This window comes from Saccoglossus kowalevskii, chromosome 19 (assembly GCF_978046115.1).
Source record: "Saccoglossus kowalevskii chromosome 19, keSacKowa6.1, whole genome shotgun sequence".
Taxonomy (NCBI): Eukaryota; Metazoa; Hemichordata; class Enteropneusta; family Harrimaniidae; genus Saccoglossus; species Saccoglossus kowalevskii.
In genome coordinates this window covers 16,230,587-16,255,667 of record NC_140659.1, presented here as the reverse complement: position 1 = coordinate 16,255,667, position 25,081 = coordinate 16,230,587, and the positions used below count along the sequence as shown (strand labels likewise).

General features: G+C 37.7%; 1 protein-coding gene across 4 annotated transcripts in view; it reads right to left on the bottom strand.

Moving 5' to 3' along the window:
- Positions 1-485: 485 nt before the first annotated feature.
- The window catches only part of LOC100328996 (paired box protein 2/5/8), a 42,461-nt gene continuing 17,865 nt past the window's right edge, over positions 486-25,081 (bottom strand). For 2 of the 4 annotated variants that reach the window (XM_085493959.1, XM_006813003.3), the window contains exons 3-11: positions 16,951-17,116; positions 15,015-15,212; positions 14,051-14,256; positions 4,778-4,998; positions 4,393-4,525; positions 4,102-4,299; positions 3,670-3,810; positions 2,922-3,087; positions 486-2,518 (exon numbers count right to left, since the gene is read on the bottom strand). In XM_085493959.1, coding sequence (XP_085350085.1) covers positions 2,515-2,518; positions 2,922-3,087; positions 3,670-3,810; positions 4,102-4,299; positions 4,393-4,525; positions 4,778-4,998; positions 14,051-14,256; positions 15,015-15,212; positions 16,951-17,116 — 1,433 coding nt within the window. In that variant the 3' untranslated portion in view covers positions 486-2,514. Of the gene's footprint in view, positions 2,519-2,921; positions 3,088-3,669; positions 3,811-4,101; positions 4,300-4,392; positions 4,526-4,777; positions 4,999-14,050; positions 14,257-15,014; positions 15,213-16,950; positions 17,117-20,165; positions 20,322-25,081 lie in introns of those variants that run through there. The other 2 variants (XM_085493960.1, XM_085493961.1) reach the window with 2 other exon arrangements.

Sequence of the window (25,081 nt, the reverse complement as noted above, 5' to 3'; positions counted from 1 at the left end):
ACTCGTACTGGTGATTTACATTACATTGGGTTTTGGGTAATGTTTATCAACACAAATGCGCGGCGCAACAACCACAGCCCTTTAAGATAACCAAACAAACCCTATCTTTGATGAGAAGACGTAGATTTATGGGTCATATTCTGAGTGTATCTTATTTCCACGCAGCCTTTCAAAATTGCAATTACAAACGAGATTACAAAGTCTTTATCACAGTCGTCAAAGAATTGAGCAAATGTCACCTCGACTCAAGATGCCGATATTCAGAAAGTGACTTGAAATGTATCTTACGTACGCAGGCACATTTCAAGCGCAAAGCAGGCGTCATTCGGATCACAAATTATACTTTCCTTATCGATGTCTTTGTCTTTGGCTAATATATTAATCTTTTCCTCATCCATCGGGATGATTTAGACAACCCCAAGAGACCATGTCACTGGGGTCGCAATGGCACTTCATTTGAAAACCTGACACACGTGAGACGCATATTTAGTGACAAACGAACTTTATTTTTAAAAGTTATTTCTTGATTTCCTTTAAAAGTGTACAACAGTTATTTTGTTTGATCCGGCTTGAACAAAACAGTAACGGTGGTTCGAATTAAAGAATGTGTACATACATATATATATATTTATTTTAAACCAGAAGGTCGAAGGTAAGGATATTAGTGGGAATGACGTATAAGATCATTTGCATAGATATAAAAATGTTTATAATTATTGGTCAATAATAATACTTATGGCCAGGCAACGGCATTGGTGCAGTTCAGCTGTTAGATTGTTGACGAGTAAACGATCGTCAATTCATGTTGGCAGGAAAGCAGGGCGTTACGGTTCAGCGGTAAATGGAAACGCAGATTGATAGAATTGTCACTGCACAGATAATAAATTTCCCGCCAAAAATAAACCTCACAAAATCTCCAATTTCTAAGATGATTGTTACTAAATACATATGTACTTCATTGCTAAATCCGATTATATTAAAGATTAGTTTTTATCATAATTTAATTTAATTTCAGCTTTTATTACTTATACTGCTTATAAGACCGAACATTGAGCACAGAGCATTCTAAGCTTCGCGCCAATTTATTTGCATGTCGTTAATGTCCGAAAACAATGACATAAACCATAATTAAAGAGCGTTTCAGTCCATAATATTAAGTAGTACCCTTTTTTTATAAATAGACAATGACGTAACAGCACTCATATTCATTCTAGTTTGTGTTCAGCCAATACAAACGTTGACTCATTTGTTCACGGCGCTATTGCACCGAACTGCACCATTGGGTTATTGCACTGTGCTGTTGTTAAGACACCAATCCATGTTGTTTATTTTTTGTGAATCCAAAAATATGCTAAATGATTTGCAGTTCAAATAATCGGAACTATCAAAGAATCATATAATATATATGTACTGCACATCACAGCCATTTCTCATATTCCAAATATTACAAAATCAACACAATATTAGGCAAAAAAATGAGATCACGTGCCATTCGCACAGTTGCGATGTACAATACAGACAAATAATAGACTGTTCAAAACAGACTTTGGAAACAATTGAATACACGAATTTAATGATTCTATAATATATTCATGCTTTTGTTTGCTGATGAATGACATATTTGTCGTCAACAAACCATTCTCTGACGGTACACAGGAGCATCCAGACAGCTTGGTCACTCTCTTCTGACGTATACTTCCGAGGAATGCAGCTTTCCAACATATGCTCGCTGAGAGGTGTTACAACAGCCGAATATATTCAAGTCTTGCTCAAAAATATAACAACATTGTTCAAAATAGTGCGTTAATCTGAAAACATATTTTGGCGGGAAACGATATGGTATGGGCACATCGTGTGATTGTTTGTTATTTGACTTCACGACTGCAACTTTCATTAAGTACATCTTAAATATTTTGCTACTTGGCAGTGGCGTCATGATTTCAGTATCAAGTTTTGTTAACAAATCCAGACCGAATAATTCGTGAGGTAATGTTTTCAACAACATAAAAATAAAATAACTGTATAAAATTAGAGTAAAATAAGCTGGGAATAAAAAACTGAATAATTATTACCATAATGAAGAATATAATAATTGAAACAAAAAGCTCAAAATCGAACAATAATTTCGTTGCAACTGTTAAAAAAGAACAGTAATAAATTGGGTGGGATAATATACATTGGCAGTTTCCATGGCAACGACATGGATTTAATGGCACTGATTCAAGCTACCTTATAACGGCAAGATCACTGCTTTTGAGTTTGTGTAAAAACTACATAAATTGAGAGTTCATTTTTAGCACTAAGACATCTCTCGAGTTGCTCTTATCTTGACTATACCGTGGCCCCGTGGTCACGTGAACCGTGGTGTATTATGCCCGGATTACAACAGCAGAGTGATAAAATCCATCCCATAATATCCAATTAACTTGCAATGATTGTTCAGTGCAGCAAATTAAAATAAATCCAGGCATTTATTGCTGAGTCATATCTTCACCATGCGATCATGAACAAGTTCTATCTGCAATGAAAAGATACAAAGCTAATTAGAGACAATAAGTCCGCATATCTTTATTTTTGTGCCTACAATAAAGATAAAGTTAAAAATCAACCCTGTACGCATGCGCATACTTCTTCTCATTATTCAATTTTAAACACGGAACATGGCGTTATATGATGACATGTTTAAAGCTGTTTTCTCTTCATCGCGCCGTGATCATGGTTTACATGGAGAGAGTATTATTTTAAATCTCTCGGATTTGTCGTTTCGTCTACAATTTGTCTATGATTCCTCCGCCGCATTTGACACCCCTTTGAAAATTGTGTTTGAACTTCCGGTCACGCTATCCAATTCCTGTAAACGTGAATGCTATGTGACTGTATGTAAATGTGTCATACATGCATTTGACACTGAGTGTATCTACCTGTGTGACTGCCTATCTATGTGTCTATATGTTTGACACTCACTGAGAAGTCCTGTCGATCCATATCGCGACCAGGCATCACTGTAGTGACTCGACATGCTGGACATCGAAGAATACTGCGCATGCGTATACGGAACAGACGAGAATTGCGTTGAGTAGTCAGTTGCTGAAATAAATACAAAAAAAATAAAATACATGTCATTAAATAAAATCGATTTCCATCTAAGCGTAACATATCAAACTGAGAAACATTGTGTGCCATTATAATACTGTAATTTCCAGAAGACGTGCGTCATCATCAACCCTTTCCCGCCAAAATATTTCCCTCGACTCTATTTTGAGAAAAGTGACAGTCGAGTATTACAATTAAATAGTTTAAACGAACAATATCAATAAACTCTAGAGTACCCATCTACATATACAAATTCAGAAAATACACTGTATTTGTTTGTCTATTAAAACGACTATTAATTAAGTAATTAATTATTCCCTGTGTTCAATTTCAATATTTTTAATAAATGGAATCTATTATGAAATTAATTAAATCCATATAAACATGTAAAAATACAATAGAACTTATTGTTTCATTAAACAATCTACAAATTTAAAACCTAATGAATATGATCAGCTATCAAAGTTGGGAAATTAATGCTCTACAGTCTATGGTTGATATTGTACGGAATCTGTATAGTATCTGTGTATTCATGTCTGTATGTATAACGCTCCAATTAATTGCATTAATACTCACGTTCCCTGGCTGAATATGAAGCTGATGCATGTGGTAGAACTAAAGGTGGCACAAGTCCAGACATTGTACTTGATGGGTAGCTGCTCTGTGCTGCCGCTGCTGGCGGATACCCGTGAATGCCGCTCATATCACGTGATTGACCTAAAGGGATAAAGAGAGTGAGTATTTTTTTTCTGTCAGATATAATTTACCTTCTCTCCCCGATCCTCCCGGAAGAAATTAAATATAATGTCCAACTTGAATAGAAATTGAAAACGATTGATAGTAGTCAAGTGATATTGCCTTGTGTTATGGGTAGTTATGCAAATGAGTCACATCAATGCAGTAAATCGATTCTAACTTTATAACTATCTAAAAATATATGCGTTGTGTTTTTTTCTTGAAAAATTGTCATTCCGTAACTTTGGAAGAGATAATTGTAAAAACAATTACCTGAGTACTGTCCAACTTGAAATCCACTGGGTGGATTGGCGGGTGGTAACTGTGGCAACGATGGCCTATCTGTCATGTATCCTGACATGTTGTTATTGGACGCCACAGGTTGTAACACAGTTAATGTTGTAGGACCGGAAGTAGTAGCTTCCATCTTGAGATTTGATTGCGGGGATGGATTTCCACCAATACATGATCCTAAAAAATAAAATACAAATTTACTTTAGGTTTATTTCTTGATTTCCAAAAATAAAATATTATATGTGTGTAAGTCTCTTTAATTGTATTCACCTGTTTGATATGGCGATGGGATTGGTTGTTGCGGCGGCGAGTGGACCATTCGATCAATGGATGGTTTCACGTCTTGTATCATAGAAACAGGAGCCAAAGGTGAGAGTGTCTGATATCCTTGGTTGGCAGATTGCTGTAAATAAATAAATAAATAAATAAATAAATAAATAAATAAATAAATAAATTAATTAATTAATTAATTAATAAATTAATTAATTAATTAATTAATTAATTAATCAATCAATCAATCAATCAATGAATAAATGAATGAATAAATAAATAAATAGAAATATTGTCAATCAAAATCGATGGCTCATTTGTACTGTTATGTTTATATGTGTTGTTTCGCAAAATTAAATACGTCAACAAAACATATGAACCTTACCTCGTTTTTCTGTATTACGTCATCTCTTCCATATGCATTTTTCACTATCATATCGTCATGGTAATTGCCGGTAGAAGCCGACTCAGGAAAGTGCGATCTATCAAAAGCTTTTTCTAGCGCCTCAATTTGTTCCGACGTGTATGTCGGTCTACTGCGTTTTCTCGAGTCGTTCTCCATCGCCGGTGAACTGATGACGCCATTTGCTTGGCTCTCGTGGTGATCTAGGTGATTAAAACGAGGATGAAAATTAAATGTAAGGTTATAAAAGAATAAAAGTGATCTGGACACGAATACTAAAAATGTCATGACAAACTAAACTGTATTTTCCATCATATTCCGATCTTTTAAATACATCTAAAAAAGATAAATACTCTACATTGTCTTAAGCCCGTAAATGGACCCCCAAATCCCAAATGTGCCTTCATTATTATCGTCGATTTACGACCCGTGTAACGGTAGCTACAATATGATTATTCGTCTGTCAGCGAGAAGTTGATACCATATTTATTTTCAATTCGTCGAAAGCGCTCACATTGTCTATATGCAAATAGCGCACCTGTGCTGTCACGTGCGTTTTATCATCCAATGACATTGTACTCTGGATTCCTAGCATGTCTCGTGTTGGGATTAAAAAGAAACTCACACGGTGTACGCGAGAGAATTAACTGTCACGGTTTATTTGTTTATCGATGCCTTTCATTTCAGGTACGACATGCATTCTAAGGAGAAATGATAATATCTCCGGAAATGTGCCCTGTCGGGGTTTCATCGGTTCCGTGCACCCGACGCCCACATAACAGTCGACTGGAAAGAGGCATTTCCGGGAGATACAGTCTCCAGTGAACTGGTAGATGCTTTGGCACGTTACAACCGCCGGTGTTAGCTTTGGGATACATCAAAATGCTGGGCAGTCGAGAGGACATTATCTCAACTTTTAAAAAAAATAGAAAGTTTGAGAAGCTAATTTTCTTTGAATTCAACTAATTCTAAGAGTGGAAATATGAGTTTGAGTGATATTATTAATATCGGTGAGTGGATTGGTAAGACGGAGCCAATTTGGTGTGTAGGTCTTTGGAGATGCAGCGGACACCACCAATTGGACACGCATGGATTGCAACGTGAACTCACTTATTACCGTGGTTAATTTGGGCAGTCGGACGGTGATATATCAAGCAACTGAGCCCGGCAGATTGATTACTGTATCACATGATATAATTTATCTTTCTATCCTAAACTTTAATCAATACACTTGCTACCCTATATCACTATCAACAGTTCAACGTGTAATGGCCATCATCGTGGAGACACAGGGGACGAACGAAAGAACAACATGATGAGTTGCCGATTTTCGCAAACCTGACGGCTGCACACAATCCAACGATCCGCCATCATCTGCCGGGATGTCTCACATTTCCCCTATCAAAACTCGCGTGGGAATGAAACAAAAAATCGAATTCCGTGTGTTTGAAGTCCAGATTAACATTAGGTATATTTCAAGTTCGGTATTTGTATGATAATTTGAACTCAAAAGGCCGATCCGTTGATAAACTTATTAATAACAGCCCAGAACACGTATTTAGAATGGCCCTTAGTAATAAAGGACGGCAACGCATTATTAACTACGGCGTATGAAATGTATCCGTTAAATTCACACCGAAATTGACAAAATGTATGTAAACAAAGAAGGAAAGCTGATAGAGGGGTCAAAGGCTGAACTACGCACTCGTATATGCGATATCTTCACAGTATCAACTTTAATTGTTAACATGGTTCATACGCCACAGTTTACGTAGCAATGATATCGAGCCCGATCACAATAAAAACAAGTAAACCCAACGGATCGGTCCTCCTTATTAGTTTATAGCGGAATCGTGGAGTGCAAGGTATATTAGGTGAGGTAAAACGGCCCCATGAGATCCACTGTGAATACAAGGGCGAATGTATTTGGACTGACTTGTAAACTTAATGAGTGTTTTATTTCTATCTTGGGGACCTTGCGAAAACACTAATAGTTCAGCGAAGAGGATCGCTTCTTATGTACACGCCTGTGCTTCTTCATAGCCGTATCACGCAATTTGTTCCGTCCATTTTGATTAAGTCTCGGCGTCATGAAAACGTTTGTTGATTAAAGACGACGTTTTCACTGAACCTGTTCTCACAGTTTATCGTCAGGTACTAATCATTCAAAGTGGGCTAATAATTGATTGTTGTTATTTATCCTGATATATAAATGTTTGGATAGCGCGTGGAGTCAAGTAAACCCGTCTAGAGGACAAACATAATCTTTTCCCCATATGTGGCACGGCACGTACAGTGAACGCGCTGACGGATTTTACAAAATAATATTTTATAGCTAGAAGTCACTTCGTCATAAAGATGATAAGTATAATCGTAATTATGATGCAGTTAATAAAATAGTATTTAGCGACATAAGTATTGAAGCATGTGGGTGGCTAGCTTGGCGTTGAAAAGCGACAGATGTCTGGGTAATTGGGGATCGAGTTCCCTCGCTTTGCTATCACTTCCGGTATTGCTTTTACCCCTTTGCTTCGGCACATTTTCTCGGTAATAATTTCTATTTGTCCAAACTTTTCACAACTTCGTCTAAACAATATTGATTGTGTTCTATAAGCTCTTTGAATGCAATTATTTTTCCCGCCCAAATTTTAATGGAACATTATTTGTTAAATTAGTAAGTATTTTTCTTTAATTTCTTCTGGGCTAAATTGAAATGAATTTTCTTTGGATACATATCTCGATAAATATTTTGAAAGAAATGTGTAAAATATTATGTGAATTTATTTTGTGGAAGTGAATAGAAGTTGGCTTTGGCACTGAAATCCACTGAGACAAATTTATTAGTGCGACGCTATATAAAAGCATGACCATCTTAAGACCGGGGTGATTTCGCATCGCTTTGGTTTCAAGTTGAAGACCAAATTGTACTTGTTACAAACATGAATTCGACTTATTTAGGCATTGTGTCAGTCTGCTTGTTCGTGATGGGATAAGTCAACTGAAACAAAAAACGCGAAACGAATTTGCTTAAAAATCCAAGCCTACAAAGACCGGTTAAATTAAACAGGTCCAGTATTTTCCACTAGCGCGTTAAACACTGCTGTTTTCGTCATAAATTTGCTTATGCGACGGCGGGCGAACGTCCATCCCCAGGAGATCAGCTCGCATGTGTGGCCATAAAAAACATTTTAAATTGGTGTAGGAAAGCGGACGGGATGATCGAAACACGCCAGCTGTTCTGGTGTTTCCTTGCTGAAGTGCAGATCGTATTCAATCTAAAACTTAGGATGACGAAAAGAAAAAGCTACGTTGAACGTTGCCTTTACAGCATTTAGCGGGATCATAGTGCGATTCACGGCAGCGATAACTCGGTGTGTTCAGACGTAAAAGTGTACGTCATATTTCCATGGCAACAGTACACTAGCCAATTTTTAACACATATACATGTATGGACGTTAAAGAAACAAAGTGTGAGGACACATAAAGTAATTTGTATAGCACGTCACACTTCAGCAGAAATAAAAATAAGTTGAGAAATCAAGCATGGCCAGTAGCTGAGAGTATGTGCGATGGCTCTTAGCTGGCACGAGGAATAGTTTAAAGTTTGCTATTGAAATAATGAATGATGTCAGTTGAATCAACACATGATAGCATTAGTGGAGACTGGTGACATACCAAATCTTATTGCCATTCTAAACTATGTAATCGATACCCAGATGTATTATTACAAGCGATGCAAAACACTTAGTTTGTCTAAGGACAAAAAGACTGACTTCAGACCAGTAAATCGAAACGAACTGTGCCCCAGGCCAAAAGAAAAACGTTGTACGACCTTCATCAAGCTTTATCACCGCCAGTCTGTTTATTTAAGGTACCAGAACATGAAGAAAAAAATCCCTTTGTCTTGAGTTTCGGAACAACTGTCCCGATTGTGAAAAAGGGACTGGGAAGTAGAGTTTATTTTATGTATTATATGCATGTGGGAGAAGCTTGCAAATCGTGAGAGGAAAAGTGAGCGAGAGAGCCGCTTAGCTTGGGAATAGATTGAAATGCAATGAGATGGTCTACAAGGATTGCAAACATGGACATGCACCGTTGACTTCGAAAGAGCTGGGCAAACTTGATTAAAGTCGTTTGGCAAGAGACTTAGTTGATAATATGGATAAGAGTCGGACTCCTTATCGGGGAAATCAGGGATTCTGGGTGCTTGCCACATCAATTTATGAATATGCTTAAATATATTGGGACAAGTTTAAATTAGTGAACTTTCAGAAGAAGACGTGCATAACAAAAAGGGATGTTTGCACAGTTGGGATTTTCGAGTAGGCGCTGTACGTGTTTGGTAAAAACAAATACTACGGTACGTTTCGTATCCAATAATATACGAGATGTACAACATCCAATAGTGTATATTACGAAAATTAATAGCGTTAATTGACCTTTGACATCAAGGATAATCATGTTTGATCATTATATGTTCGCATTTTTGTGTTTCCGTACAGGAAAATGTTTACATTTATTTTAACATTTGTAAAACAATTGACTTTTTTTCTCTGTGTATTGAAAAGACGATTATTGAGCGAGCGGTTCCCTTCAAAAAAAAATTATCATCTACCGTGTGCTCACGTTTCTTACACCTTGTTCATTATCAATTCTGCCGTAACTAATGGTGATTATTATTTCATTTTTATTCTAACCTTGAAGTTCGGGAGATCAGCGACACGTTGATCGAATTAAGTAGTTTGTTCGATCTCGAACCGCAATGCGGTGTATGCCTCAGCCAATTCATCTCAACAACGCCAACCTCCCGTAAACAGACACACAGTATTTTAGCAACAAAGTGTTAATTCGCATTACCCCCCAAAAAGGGAGTAGCCCGACCTTGTTTTCAACTCGATTCACGTTTACGACTATATATCATAGCTCACGAGAGTCCATTTTTTTATGTCTTGTCAAAAAATGGTAATGAGTATAATGAAAAAGGGTTTGAAAAAGGTGAGCGAGGACACATATAATAAATTATTAGAGAAATCTTTATAACTAACTAGCACGGGCAATCATATTTCAATCTAGCCTCCAAGTTGTCCCGCGTGAAAACTAAGTGCTTTACAAATTACCGGGTAGAGAGTTTAAATTGCTTCACTGTGTCGTAATTAGTTTGCTGCTAAAAATAATCAACTGTATCGATGGACAGTCAAATACACAAATATATAGTGAGCGACAAAGCTGTATATTAAAGCGTTCACAGGGGTGACTGGGTAATCACGGTGAAATACAGAATAAGGGATGTGAATGCCGGTTTTCAATTGACGCAGTGTATTTCCGTAATGAACGAGAAACATGGGAGATATTGTCTTTATTAGACAGTATTAATTAACCTTACCAAACTATTTCCAGAACAAAAATTAAATTCTTCATTTTCAAACAAAAGAATATCTTCCGAGTTAGGGTCTGTCCCAGTTGGCATTATAAAATATTTTTGAAACAATTCAAATTAAAAAAAAAAAAAAATGACTGAAATATTGTTGCAGAGAATTGGAATATTTATGATTAAACATTTTGGCGGGAAAATTGTTGTCTTAGAGCGCGCACAACGACAGAGTAATAACTCGTCCGTATCGTATTGGTACACGGATTATAAGTTGGAAACCGTGTATTTTACACAGTAACAAGGGATAAGAGAAATTTAATTGTCCAACAGATGGGGGTAACCGATGCATTTTATCTTCCAACAAAAATATATCATGCCAGAAAAAATAACTTTTTAGTATAGATGTTGAATAAATTGCAGAAAAAAATCCGAATGAAAAAAAAAAAGAGAGAAAATTCGACGTGGTTAGTGTTAACGTTAAAGAGTCATTGATCGCAGGGTATGGACAACTTTGTGTTATTTACACACATTAAGCACAGTGAGTAAACCTCAAACAGAGATGTGGTCAAATCCTTCTCCACCGATCTGCTTATCTGAGATCCCCGTTAACAAGCTATAAATATATTCCGGATTAGGCGATATTACAATTTATTGTACAAAATAAATTATCACTATATGCTTCGAATTAGACTTAGAAAAAGTTTAAACTGGCCAGGAAATTAAATAAGGATTTAACATTCAGTGGGTATTTCCGCACCAAGTGTCAGCTATGAAGAGACCGTACTCAGCGTAGTGCAAGTAATGTGGAGTGACACGAAATCTGAGGCCAGGAGACCATTGACTTGTGATGCACAAATACAGGGAATATCAATTCTATGATTAAATACTGTTACAATTGGGCTGGAATCGTCCCTGATACTCCACTCTGTATGGAGAGAAAGCTATGCGCAAAGAACCCGACAGAATTCCCTCTAGGCTCAAAATATATAGTTTAGACCCATGCCTCCTGAGATTGCCCTAATCGCATCATGCCCGAATGAAGCAAAAAATCACATGAAAACACACTCATGAAATATTTGAAAACTCGGCATACATGCATTTATGAATGAACGCATATTCGACTGTTTAGACCGCGGAACATCAACGGTGGGCTATAACGCGTCTTCGTATAGAAACGTCGTTACACTGGAAAGCCTAGCCAAAGTGATAACGTCGTGGAAAACAATTCTCAGTTTTTCCCCCAATTATTAACTTTTTAGCGAAAATGACGTCACTTTATCTCATTCATCTTATTCACGTTAAATGGAGAACGACGTTTCAGACTTATCCTTCCGAGCCCAGTGGCGACAAGAATATTGCCAACTATATCACCGCCTGCGGCGACGCTGCCTTTATTTCGCAGTTGCAATATCATGTATAATAGTTACCAAATTGGGGAGAATAAATGGCTATATATTGCAACATGAGCAATTCAACTATCTTGTTTCAATTATAATAGCGACGAATGTTGCTAGTGTTTGCAAACTAATCCCGTACATGTACACAATAAGCAACGCTAAATCACTGGGATCATGCCGTTATAAGGTCCCTTACAATTAAGGCGATTGCCCCAAAGCTAGTAGTGATCTCTGTGGCTTATTATTTCCAGTCGAGATTGTCGATTCGACAAAAAATTTAAATCATCACATAATTTGCCCTCTTGCAATTTACCCCAGCGATTATTGAAAATGTTTCATCTTCTTTCATCGTGTATATTGCTACTCTGACGTCATACAACCTGATTTCGCCCATGATAAGGCATCGATTTGGGATTATATCGCTTCACCATCGCAATTATCTGGACATCTTTAATTTTCTCAAGAATTAGTAGCATGATCCACCCGTCGTTATGTCACGTGACGCCAATGTTTCGTCTGTTTTCAAAGTCATTGTGTATCGAGGGACCGTCTTTCATCATTATTTTAGAATTATTATTATCATGCCCATTTTAGAGTTGTCGGTTTCGAAAATTAGTTGTTATTAAGGTTCCAAGTACATTATTGATATACACGTTTAGTTGTTTGGACTCCAAGAATACGAGCAAGCCTAAGATTAAGAATGTATGCTTTCAAAACTTTCCTAACGCCCCTGTTTCCACGACGTACTTCATTCCCATCACGTGGCGACCTTCAAGTTGAGCTTCATAAAAAAATCTATTTCCCACCAAAGTCACGTGAACACATAATTAAGTCCATGACTGTAACTTTTTTTTAGATTTAAATGCAAATTAAATGCGAAGTTCAATTATTAACTGGAAATTGTTACGCGATTTAAATAATGAAACTCATTCGGGATACATCTTTAAAATATGCAATTCCCCGTCAGTTACTTCACAGTTGAAAATACATGTATATTAAACAATCTTTGAAAAAAAGGAACATAGACTAAACTTAATCAGCAAGTCAGTTGAGTCACAAGACATGTGTCACCAGTTTAGATTATTAGCGAAACCCGAAATCAACCTTATTTTCAACTGTCCACACACACACACACACAAAATAAAAAAAAAGTTTTCTTCCAAATGCCTCAAAACTTAATGATGGCATAATATACAGGAGGCCAATTCTCGGAACTAAATACGGAACCACGTTTCGAGTCAATCTAATTTGTAGAAAAAAGCGCATGCTTCATCAACAATAATATTTGCGCAATACTACGAAAATATAATTCTCTTTTGGCGGACCACGTGGAGTTCAGCATTGCGCCTCGGGCAAAGACAATTAGACCACACTGAGTGGTTTGACTTAGCGTAGTCAGCTGATCCGCGGTGTGCTGGAGAGTCACTTCAAAATCTACTTTGCCATTATTATAGTATAACAAGCAAAATAATTAATATATATATTATTGCCTAACATTTGGTCATAAAATGAACTCTTCACTGGAGAAAATATATTTTTAATAAACATTATACGTCTATGTTATACATTTATTTTTGAACACTTTTTGTATATATGTTGCTAAACTAAAAGTCATCGACATATCTAAAACGCTATATTGCCACTGCGCTTTCGGACCGTATTTTGTAGAGGATGATGCCCGTTGTTTTCACCATGAGCTGAAGGGATTCCCATAGTGATACCAGACACTCGGATTTACGCTTATTCACGCTAATTCCACCAAGACTTTAATTTAAAATAAAAAATATGAATTCCCACTCAAATTGTTTCTACTAAGGCCAGCGATAACACGAACACATAGCAAGTCAATCCTCAGGGACGCCAATAATGATATTTTCCTAATAAAATTTCAAGTCAAATTTACTACGAATAGACATTATTCAGGAGGATAGTGAGCTAGGGATTTGTGAACTGGCTGCCAAATTTGACGACTGGGAATTCAATAATAACAGTGAGACTCCTACTAAAGCACTAGAACGAGGTACAGACTGAACTGTGGACGTACGAGTAATGAAATGAACATTGAAACGTTGTTCGTCCTCGCAAAGTTCAATCATTCTCGTCCCATAAATTTATGGAAAGTGCTTTTATTCGCGATATATTTTCAGACAACAATTATTCAGTATGAAATTGTTTCAATTATTTTAGTTTGCAATTCGCTAAATTGGAATAACATATGTATAATGTGTCACGTGTTAATGACAGGCTACTACAATTATGGCGCGAAAAAAATATTTCTGTATTTGTTTGTTGTGATTATGAAATTACTTTGATGAAAATATAGCGAGGTTCAAAAGCGTGACTAACTACTAAATATAAATATCAATCCACTCGTCTGGGTGTGTTCTTGCATGTCGTAGTGTGTGAGGCGGGACGACACATCTTTACATAAGATATCTATTAAAATGATTGCTAGCATACTGCTAGCTACTAGGGGAGTCGACGTACCTGACTGCGAGTCTCTTTTACGTTTCTCTGTACCGGCTTTTCCAGGAATTCCCAGTATACCGTTTATCGAATATGAACACCTATCGTTGTCAGTAGTAACAGTTATTGTGGTCGGTGGGGACGACGCAGTGGTGATTGGGGAACTGGCGCTCCCGTTTAATCGTTCTTGTTGTGTTGCTTTCTCCGCCATCTTGTTTCTGACGATTCTACAAAAAATGAAAGACATGTTTTTAGTGTTTCACTCCTTAAAATATCTCACACACACCCGGGAATGTGGGGAAATATAAGAACAGAGGATTCTGTTACTTGAACCTTCGACGTATTGAGAAAACTTCTGAGCACTGTGAGGGGGAATATACGAACAAAGGAATATGTTACCCGAACATTCAACGCAATGGGAAAACTTCTAAGCAGGACAATTGTGGTTTAGCATTGAGGTTTCGAAAAAATTAATTGTCAAAATTTTGTTGGCATGAAGTATGACATATTTTTTTTAATATCATCCATTCAAACCGAAACTTTTAAACGTCAAGAAGCCGAGCTATTTAAGTATGGTACACTTTCATCGTCAGCATTGCCGCGACATCCATTTCCACTTTAAATGCCATAAACGATCAAAACTAAAATTGCCGTTTTATTTCTTATTCACTGTTACTTCAACGAAAACCCGTGGCATCCGTGCGTATGTTAGTCAACAGTATATAGAGCCTCGGCTAATTTCATTTCTCTACCACGGTAAAATATCACCGGAAAGTCTAAATTGTATCATCAAAGGTTATTATCATGAATCGGGAAATTGTACTATTTACCACAACCCTGCTCATGTTCCTTAAAAGGGTCACTGGCGACTGAATTAATAATACCGCCATATCGGGAGCTAAAAGCAGCGAGTTTGCCTATTGACACCTTATATTGCTGTTGATAAGGCGGTGATAAAACAGATCTGTGACTGTGGCATCCATACCTATTGATGGAACTGACGCTCGGTACATTCTCGTTATCACACACTGCCTCAGCCAGTAGACGATCGCGGATCTCCCAAGCGAACATTGTCGGATTTTGGCGTTTGTAATCGGCAATTTTGTCAACTACTTTCGGTGTAGCCACTTTGGGCTTGCTACCTCCGATTACACCTGGTTTGATGGAGCCCGTCTCGTAATACCTATGTGTGAAGAAAATATGTTGTATATATTAATATCATACTGGTTTGTGCAATGATCCCTTTCACCAGTTCACATCAACTTTGTAATATGTTTTTTGTTATTTCTTCAACCATGTCCAGTAAAATAATAACATTATTTTTTTTAAATTAAAGACGAAAGACTGATATGTTCCATGAGGAATGATTTCTGCTTTCAGTGAAATTGTCAAACTCGTTCGGTTAAATATATTAAGAATTTTAAATTACGCATATTATCAGAGGATTACTCGTGTAATTAAAAAAGTATGATGACAATTAGATCTCAATGTTTCTGCCGCGGAAATATATATACAACATCACTGTCAGTTCGATACCAAGGGGGTAGCTGTTTAGTTTTATTATTACAGTAAAGGATCCCACTATTTATGTTTTGGAAGATAATTTATAAAAGTTGAAATGTATATTTTTTGAATGACGTCATGAGACACACGTACCCTTGATAAACTAATGTAGAATGGCGAACACAGTCTGTTATTCGCTGTGTCAGTGGTCATTATCGCGATATCACAGGGCTGTGCTGATAGCGTATCCATTACGCCGACTAAGTTAAAAAACACGACAATTGATTCAATCTCGCAAATTGCCAAATAAATTCATTTTGAAATCGACACCACTTTATAGAAGCTTTATTGCCGACGTGACATTAACTATTTTGGACTCCGCCAAATCAGCGGCACTGTCTTCTTTCGTCTTTTTACCAGAAATTGTTTTACCGATATTTGAACTCGATATCCTGTGTACAATTGAGTACACACTAAATTACGGAAACATGAGAGAGAGAAAAAAACACTTAAATTCAGCGTCCTTCCTGTGATTTTCAAAATGGAAATGAAGACCCTGTTAATGTAAGCAAAGCCAGTCCGTTCGTAGCCGAGATGGCTAAATTACAGCACATTTTCGTAAACGAAAGTCATAAAACACCCCCAAACAGACAAATGGCAAGCTAATGGAAAATTTCCCGTAAACTGCAGGCGAAGTAAAAAGCTCTAATGGTGATATGCCCACAGATGCACGCTTGATGAAATTGATCACTGTATGACCTTCCTAGCAAATGAACCACAGTTAGACACTAGACAGTCCACTTAGTGGGCTCGACATTTTTAGATTTTAAATAAAGATCATAATATTGGACACACCGATACTATAGCGATTTCTGCACGATTTCACTCGCGTATCCATTTTACAGCGTAATGCATTCGTTCCAATGCGAAAACTCTGTAACTGACGCCGGGACTATATAAATTGAATATTGAGAAATCTTTCTCGAAATTTGCAACTTTTAAAAATCATACTAAAATGAGCAAATCATTCGTAGCTCAATATAGCTCGGAGACAAATTAAGTCGATATTTTCACACAGCTTACAGCTGAAGAGAATAGATGCCCGTATAGTAAGAACATTTAATTCTTTGATTTCGCTCATACTAGCCTGAGATTAAACATACATATTAACAACTTTATAAGAACTTTTATAAACTTTAATAATTGTACTGTCCCTTCAACGACTCTGTGATGTGCGCAATCACGATAATCATTAAGGGTTAAAACAAATATATTTTTTGTCGCTTGGAGTAATTGTAAAAAGAAGTGAAAACAGGAAGTATAATGTTTATCCTTATGAACTGTGTTATTGAATTACACGGCAATAATGCGGGGCTGTGAGTACAGCTTACTGTTAAAGCTACCGTGGTTATCCCTACCTGCCGAGGATCTTACTCACACAGCCGTGCGACACGCGTAATTGACGTGATATATCACATGGTCGAACGCCACTATGCGCCAAATCTACGATTCTCTGTCGGACGACGTCTGGTAGGGGTCGCCCATTCACGAACACCCCTCCCAACTGGTTCACACCCCCGTGACCTGCAAGAAAGAAAAAAGAAAACAATGTCAGTCATCATCGCAACATCATATATATATAATCGATAAACTAATTGCAATAAGTACCGTAACAAGTCATCACGGTCGTCGCGTTGTGATTTTTATTTCAGAACAACATCACACAAGTTTTAGTTTTATATCACGTCATCAACCGATCGGTCTTCAAAGTTGATCGTTTATTTTATAGCTTAATATTCGAATTTTGACGAATATGGGAACTCTGAACCCCGAGTCCATATAATTCATAATTATGGAGGATTTTTAAAACCCAGCTAGCGTAACGGAAGGAAATAATCAGCAAGATCAAGATGGAAGTGATCCTGCTATGATATATTACGCATCGGAGATTTGAAAACTGACATCTTTGAAAAAAATACCATGCAGATTACTGTGTTGATTTCAATTCGGATGCATATGTTTAATATTAGGAGCAGGGAACTGCGAAGCCGGGTGAATGTAAAGTAGGATACGTTACACTCGATAGCTTTTGTAGAATATTAGCGATGGGAAAGTGAGAAATGTTAACTAGAAGTTATTTTGGGATGACATAGATAAATGACGAGAAAAACCAAAGTTTTCAATAAAAAGGTGTTTGCAACCAGCTACTTTCAAGTTGTACGTTTCCAGATACGCGCGCACATAAGTAGACCAACTATAAGATAAATCCGATGCACTGTATGATTGTACTTTATTTAGAAATAATAAAGTATGGTATGGGTTTCCATGGTAACAACACCTAAAATACCACTAGAGCTTGCACAATAAATTACACTCACATTTATACCGATGTTGGTTTTTTTTTTAAACATTACGCGCATCTTGATAAAAGTGTTTTTCTTCACAGTTACAGGGTTCTCACTATGGAATCCAAATAGATATTTCTGTCTCACGTCATGACCTTTTTTTATACAAAGTTCACCTCTTCGCGGTACGAAGGTGTGTATGAAGGTAAAGTCTGTGTGCGCTGGGCACCTCTAAAGAACCATAACGTGTGAAGCAAGATACGCATCTTCAAACATGATAAGTTATTTCCAGCCGTTTTCCCCCATGCGGAATTACAAAAAAACGACTCCACCCAGCTCTACTTTCCGTTTTTCTTTTCAATATTGTTCTTTTCTTTTTTTTGAATAAGAAACAACTCTAGAAACAAACAATGTACGATTTTTTGTGTGGAAAAGATGAAAAAAACTTCGAATCTGTGTGGTCTAACTATCACTTCTGCTTGGTTGAAATCATTGAATACTATCAAGCCTCGAGTCAACACCTTGGTTTTATCGTGAAATCACTCAAAATCACGCATCCAGAAAGATACGGCGGGGGATGGGTTTCCACGCTGATCACTCTCACTCTTACACACAATGGAGTTACCTATCGCCGTAAGCACTATATGTTAAACCAATCTTCGCTCCGTCTATGCCGAATTTTTGTTGATAAACAAACGTGTGTACCGTAGCTGATGTCGGCCCTTTTATATCACACCGATGTGCGACTGTGTTATTGTATTATTCGCGAATCAAAGTATACAGCATAAGAAACAGGAAACTGATACCAGCTCTTTTATAATGTCTGTCTTTTGTTTTACACTGGCTTTTGTTGTTCGAGCATTATTGATGATCACAGAGCCTCGGGCATGTGACCTACGGGGTCGTCTTACATTCTAAGCTATACTGCAATACACACGCATATTTCATAGTTTTGTCGAACAGAGCCAAATGTTCAACAATTTCTGCTGTTTTTCACGGATAACGGCGTTTTTCTTTATTTTTAAGCCACCGATTATAACATAATCCGAATTAGTTTGTTGACTGTGCCGTGTACGCTAAGCTGATTTCAAAACAACGGGCTCGGCTTACCGGCACGTCTGAAGTTCCTTAAAGTATGTCTTTGTTTTATTTTTATGGTGGCTATTTTGCTTTTTCAGTCGTTAAATAAAAATAACAAGAGACGCCAACTGGAGTGTTTAGAACCCAGCCGCACAGTCCCGGTTTTAGTCGTTGTCCCCTCATGCCCACTTTCATTCTCCCTCACGCTTTAGATGATTTACAACTAAGAAGAAATATTTACACCAATGAAAACTGTCATTTCTTTCTAAATAAATACAAACTGGACTCGATTGTTTAATTACAATATTCCCAGAGTACATTTTTACCCTATTTGTTCAAGGTATAAAAGCGAAGCGTTTAGATATCTAATAATGCCTCACCGTGACAAGGCTGAACGTGAAAGATCGTTTTTATTGCCCTCCCCGAAGACATGTCTTATACTATGTAATGAATTCCTGGATGGCAACTCTCTCTTTTGAACATTTTAAATCAATTTAGTTGGGGAAAGAGCATTATGAGAAATAAACAAACAAATAGCATAACAAAGAGGCGAGTGATAGGGTGAGTGTATTTATTAATGGTTGGGTGGTCGGCAGCGGTTGATGCGCTCTCTATCATTGCGACCGTTCCACCTCATCGGACCATTGCTTCCCCAAGAGAAAAAAATAGACAAATTTTGAAGACATATCTACAACTGCTCATCCAAACTAATTCACTCTTGTAAACATCGTTTAAAACTGTTCTAAAAACCAATAAATACTCACACTCGCATTTTGGTGAGGTGAAGCGAGCGAGGGCTTGCACCCGACCGCGCTCTTATTAACGCAATGTTGTCAAATGCTGGCTGAGTTATCGATTGTTCAGGTTCGCAAGATTTTATAATCTGAAAGACGCTATCAACACGCATAGCGGTGAGATGTTTAAAATGGCGAGGTTACGTGGCTTTTAAGAATTGGCAGATTAAAATAAAAGTATTGCACACCAAATACGTTGATGAACATTGCATATTAGTGCATACAGCGCAATGCGCAGAGTGAGAGGTTGCCTCTCACCTACGAAGAAAATCAATGTAAACCCACCAATGCAGAATGAAACACATCATGGTTTATCGCTATATTACGAGTATGTGAAAGGAATGAACTGGAAAGATAGCATCACGCGTATAATGACAAAATATATATATATATATATGTATGTATATACACTACCCCTGTATCTTGCCATCATGGTGTCAAAAAACCGTGGTAATCAGAACAAACCGATGAGGGTAATTCCTACGTGATGCACTGGTAGTAAGCACTAAGCCTGCTGAACTGTGACCAACAATATACCGTATGAGTACCTAACACCGAAACTCTCCGAAACACACCAAAAACTAGTATGATTGGCCACGGTTATTTAACAATGGTCCGCCGTTCTGATTGGATAAGCGAACTTTAGATATGCCTATTTCAATGGTAATCAAACTCTCTACCTCCATATTGCATGATTAACGCCTATCAATATTAATTTTGTATATGACAAGTATTTTTTCCTTACATCGTCTATGTAGCTCCATCATAGCCCCTCCCCTAGGGGGTAGTAAACAACAGCTACGAGGCGGCGGTCCTGTCATATATTCTTCGGTCGCTGGATGCATGGTGGATGTGTCCGATCTACTCACAGTATACACGCACAGTACACACCCTTTTAGAGAAGGGTGCTGACGCCGACGACCCAGTGAGACCCTATCGGAAGGCAAAGCAGTCGAGGCTTGCTGATGGTTTGATGGCTGATTACACTAGTCTCTTTCTACTCTTAATTTTGTCGTAATTTCGTGGGTCAGTAACTGTCTTGCGCACAGCGAACGGGATGGTTGGTGCGCACCTGACCTGTTATGCATCTGACTAATTTCCAATGTGACGATACAGTGAATAATTTCCCGGTTAAATCCCCACTCTTTAAGTACTAATTAGTTCAGTTCTTTCCCCTGTACACTATATCCAATAATTTATATAGTTTAAGTAACTGTCAAACAGCATCCAATTTTATCCTTCCTGGTCACAATTTTAGCATTTTATCATCATCGTCGTGCATTTTTTCCGACTCCGAATCCATTTGATGCTAAATGAGTTTCCCATTAGGGTCCATTCGGTGTTAGAGTAGACGGAAATCGCTATCCATCGACAATCAAATAGTCAGCTACTTTAACTCAAATCTTTACGAGAATTTTGTCTCGAATTGAAAAAAAAAATGATATAAATTAATAACGTGTATCAGGAACAAATGAATTCTAGATCGTTAGTTCATTTGAGAATTTAATACATTTGTTTTATTCTCCAAACAAGTAAGAGGGAAATCGAATTAACACACAGTACAGCGGGGCAATCGCTATGCACACAACGATCGACTCGGTGCGGCTCGGGACTTGGTCGGACATACTGTACGCTGTGGCGCCGCTGAGATCACGCAGTGAGTTCTTTAGTGTGGCGATAATTGCGAATATATTTTGATTTATCAGTTTTGGATGTTGTTCCAGAGTCAATTGTTAATAGATGAGAAGGAGAGTCCTACTGGTCGCTGACAGTACAAAGAGATAAGGAAAATCCCCGGATCAACTAGCAACAGACAATCGGAATCTGTTGCTAAGATGGATGAGACTCTAGGTACATCAATATCAACATCGTACTGATCAGCGATAAAGCCCTCTACTGGCTCCTAATAGCATGCATACTACGTTTTAAAGCCTTTAATGCATTATCTCGTCCCAACCAACAGTATACAATCAGAATTCATCTTTTACCCGGCATATTTCATTACATTTTACTTCCGTTTTCTAATTAGGCAGACTGATAACGAAAATATTGAAAGAACACTGCGGTTAAACAGCGTTCATTTTTCTCAGATATAAAGCGCCGGGAGAAGATAGGATATCGCTACGTTAAACGCAGTGAAGGCCAAATCGCCGTAGTTTTTGTTGAGTTTCTTCTCACCGAAACTATTGCTATCTACTTCCCATTGCTTAAGGGGCACTGATTTGTTTGTTTGTTGCTAGCGCGATTTATTTTTGTCAGTGTGGTTTCGACTTGAGTTGAAGAAAGCCTGAGGGGGAGGAGGTGGAAATTCGTCGACTGGAAATCATGATTGGGGCAAGAGTTTTGATAGGAGAACTGGTGATGTAGCGAGTGGTGACAGGTGTGATGGATGAGTATCTTGAGAGTTGCATCTCATGCATGATTTATCCATCACTTGATTCTTATCGAGTGAGTTGTGAGGAAAAACCGCCCATCTGACGGAAAGACAGGTAAGTTTCATTAACTATAAGCGCACTATGGGGAAATCTTAAGGTAATAATCATGGCAATTCTCCTCTGTCTCCCCGTGACCTTATCCCTCTATGTTCGATTTCTACATTATGTCTGTCACAAAAAACTCGAGTAGGAGTGCTTTGGAAACGCAATTTATAAATGGCATAAAAATGACAATACATTACATATTATCATAATTTGGAAATGCGGGACGAACAGCAACACTGGAAAGTTGTTTAATTACTAAAGCAAGTTGTCGTTAAACAGGGATAGGGAAGTGTAACGGATCCGATGCTTCATTAGGTTGCTACTAACCGAGGATAGGCTTCATTTGTTGCAAAACAGACAAAGATTAAGCACTGCACAGATATCCCCCCAACTGTGAAAACGGACCAATCCGCCCTAGACATCGACATATGTAACACTCCGTGAAATAGGCGAACATCGTCACCGATCGTCTCTCTCATTAACTCTGCTGAGTTTCTCACTAGGTGTCACAGAGTCGTCAGTTCACAGTGCGCAAAGTAAACCAACCGGTAGAGACCCATTATTTACATGACTGCTGTCCCACACCTTTCTTTTTATGACACCTGCCAACCGTCCGTATCGCGACTACATCTGATAAGCTATTTTTTTCTATCTAGGGAGAAACCGATAAATGTTCATTTTCGGTATTTTTTTCAGTATAACCGTCAATTTTGCGATCCGTCCAATTAAACTTTGCTGATAATTCCTGGAAATGTGATTTTCGAATAAGATTCTCTGGTTTATACGCATCATTGTTGTGATAATTAGTAACTGAATCAACAAGGTAGCCATGTTTATGCAAATGTCATCATTATTTATTCACTAAACGAATTATAATTTGTACGCGTCGTTGTTGTGCGCACAGAACATTGATATACTTCTAAATTCTAGCCTCCGTTAAAAGCAAACTTTCGATTTATTTCGTTTTTATTACAGTTGCATTTACATTATATATTCGTTCTTGTGAATAAACTCATCTTCTTGTGTGTTTTAGTTCTCGAACACCCCGTGCGTATGTACGCGTCCGTACGTCATGTATCCATGCCTGAGTCGATTTCATTCAAACTTCACACACTTTAACTTGAAGATGGCCGAATGGCGGCCATTTTAGTGCTAATAAAATTAATCAAAATCAACCATTTCCGCCATTTAGGAATTGGGTCTCGGACGTGAACAGACACATTTCATTCAAACTTGGTATATCCTATATAACTTAATAAGTCATTGATGTACACGTAATATTTGCCCAGATTGTATTCAAAATGGCTGACTTGTGGCCATTTTGTTTTTAGAATATTGTTTTGGACTCGGAGCCATATTGCTACTAACATGGATGGACTGATCATGTTCAAACTTTAGTCATACAATATGTAACGCATTTGTGATTCTGTTTCAGAATTTGATTCAAATTGGCTGGTCGTAATGTTCATGCTAGAGAAGCATTATGAATGTCATGGGCAGAATAAATGAAAGAATTTCTCAAATAAACTGACTCCATTTTGGATCATGTCTCGTCACATGAGTGTAAATAATAATTGGCCGTCCTTAAATTCTGGACGGGGACGCGGCATTGACAATGACTCGTTTTTTTTGTTTTTTAATATAACATCTGCCTAAACTGTGCACGCCGTTGCGCTCTACCCCGGGCGGACTTACCCACTAAAACTAATCAGTGCCCGCCCCTTCTACTGTGAACCAGTGTAACGTTATTCAACAGGGAATACAATGTGGTGCGTATGGAAACGGTGCTTAATAAGGATGGGCGGATGTGGCATTGCTCATGACCAAAAGAAACAACACAGCGAGGCCGTGTCGACGGTACAACATGTGGTAGATAGCCCCCAATTAGAATTCAACGATAACCGTGCGCTCTCAGGCAATCCGTCGAAGATCAATAACAAGCTTCTACTCTCACATCGGATTCTTTCCGCTATTATCATGAACGGTGTATTGTACGACTGGAATAACAGCGTGGGCAATTAACAGTTGGTCTAAAGAGACTAAAAGAATTGTATCAGAGAATGTGCTAAAACACGTCTGTTCTGCAATGCCTTTATCTTTGACTGCAAATTCATTCCAAATTATGGTCACGTGACGGAAACCCGCATGTTACCAGACGACTCGGAGCAGATTAACTTGCTTGAAATAAACTGTTCCTTATAATATTTGTTTTATTATTCATGGTACGTGTGCTGGTGTTATATGTTTAGGTAACAGTGAATTGGGCGTGTTGGCAATCAGCCCGGTACCCCTATAGGGCAATACAGACAATGACTAGTCAATTGGTCCAGCTCCACTTCAGAGGCCAGATGACAAGCAGCATTAAAGACAGACATGTTGCGTGGTGCTTATAAGATGACATAACAAGTCATTATTCTTTTAAAACATTATTATGATTTCTATTTAATAATTCAGTTTTGCATTTACAGTTTGTGAGACTGATTCATCAGACAGCTGACATCGAATTGTAAAAAAAATTCTAAAAAAGAGAAAAAAACACAAATTAAAACGAAATTGCATGTTATACCCGAATGGGCGCGGTACATATTAATTATGAAGTTTCCTTCTCCGATCCACGTAAACCCAAATATTCATCTTTATTACGATTTTGACCTAATGGCACCATCTTTTATTTTATATTTTAATACCGACGTCTTCGTTGTCAATAGCTACGCTATCTCCTTGGTTACATGTGAACATACCCAATCCAAGGGACAGCACATCGAAACACCCTAAAGATCCTGTACTGCGTGTCGCTATATAACACATATATCCAATTACAAATGTGATCTAGTACTCAAAAGTAAACGA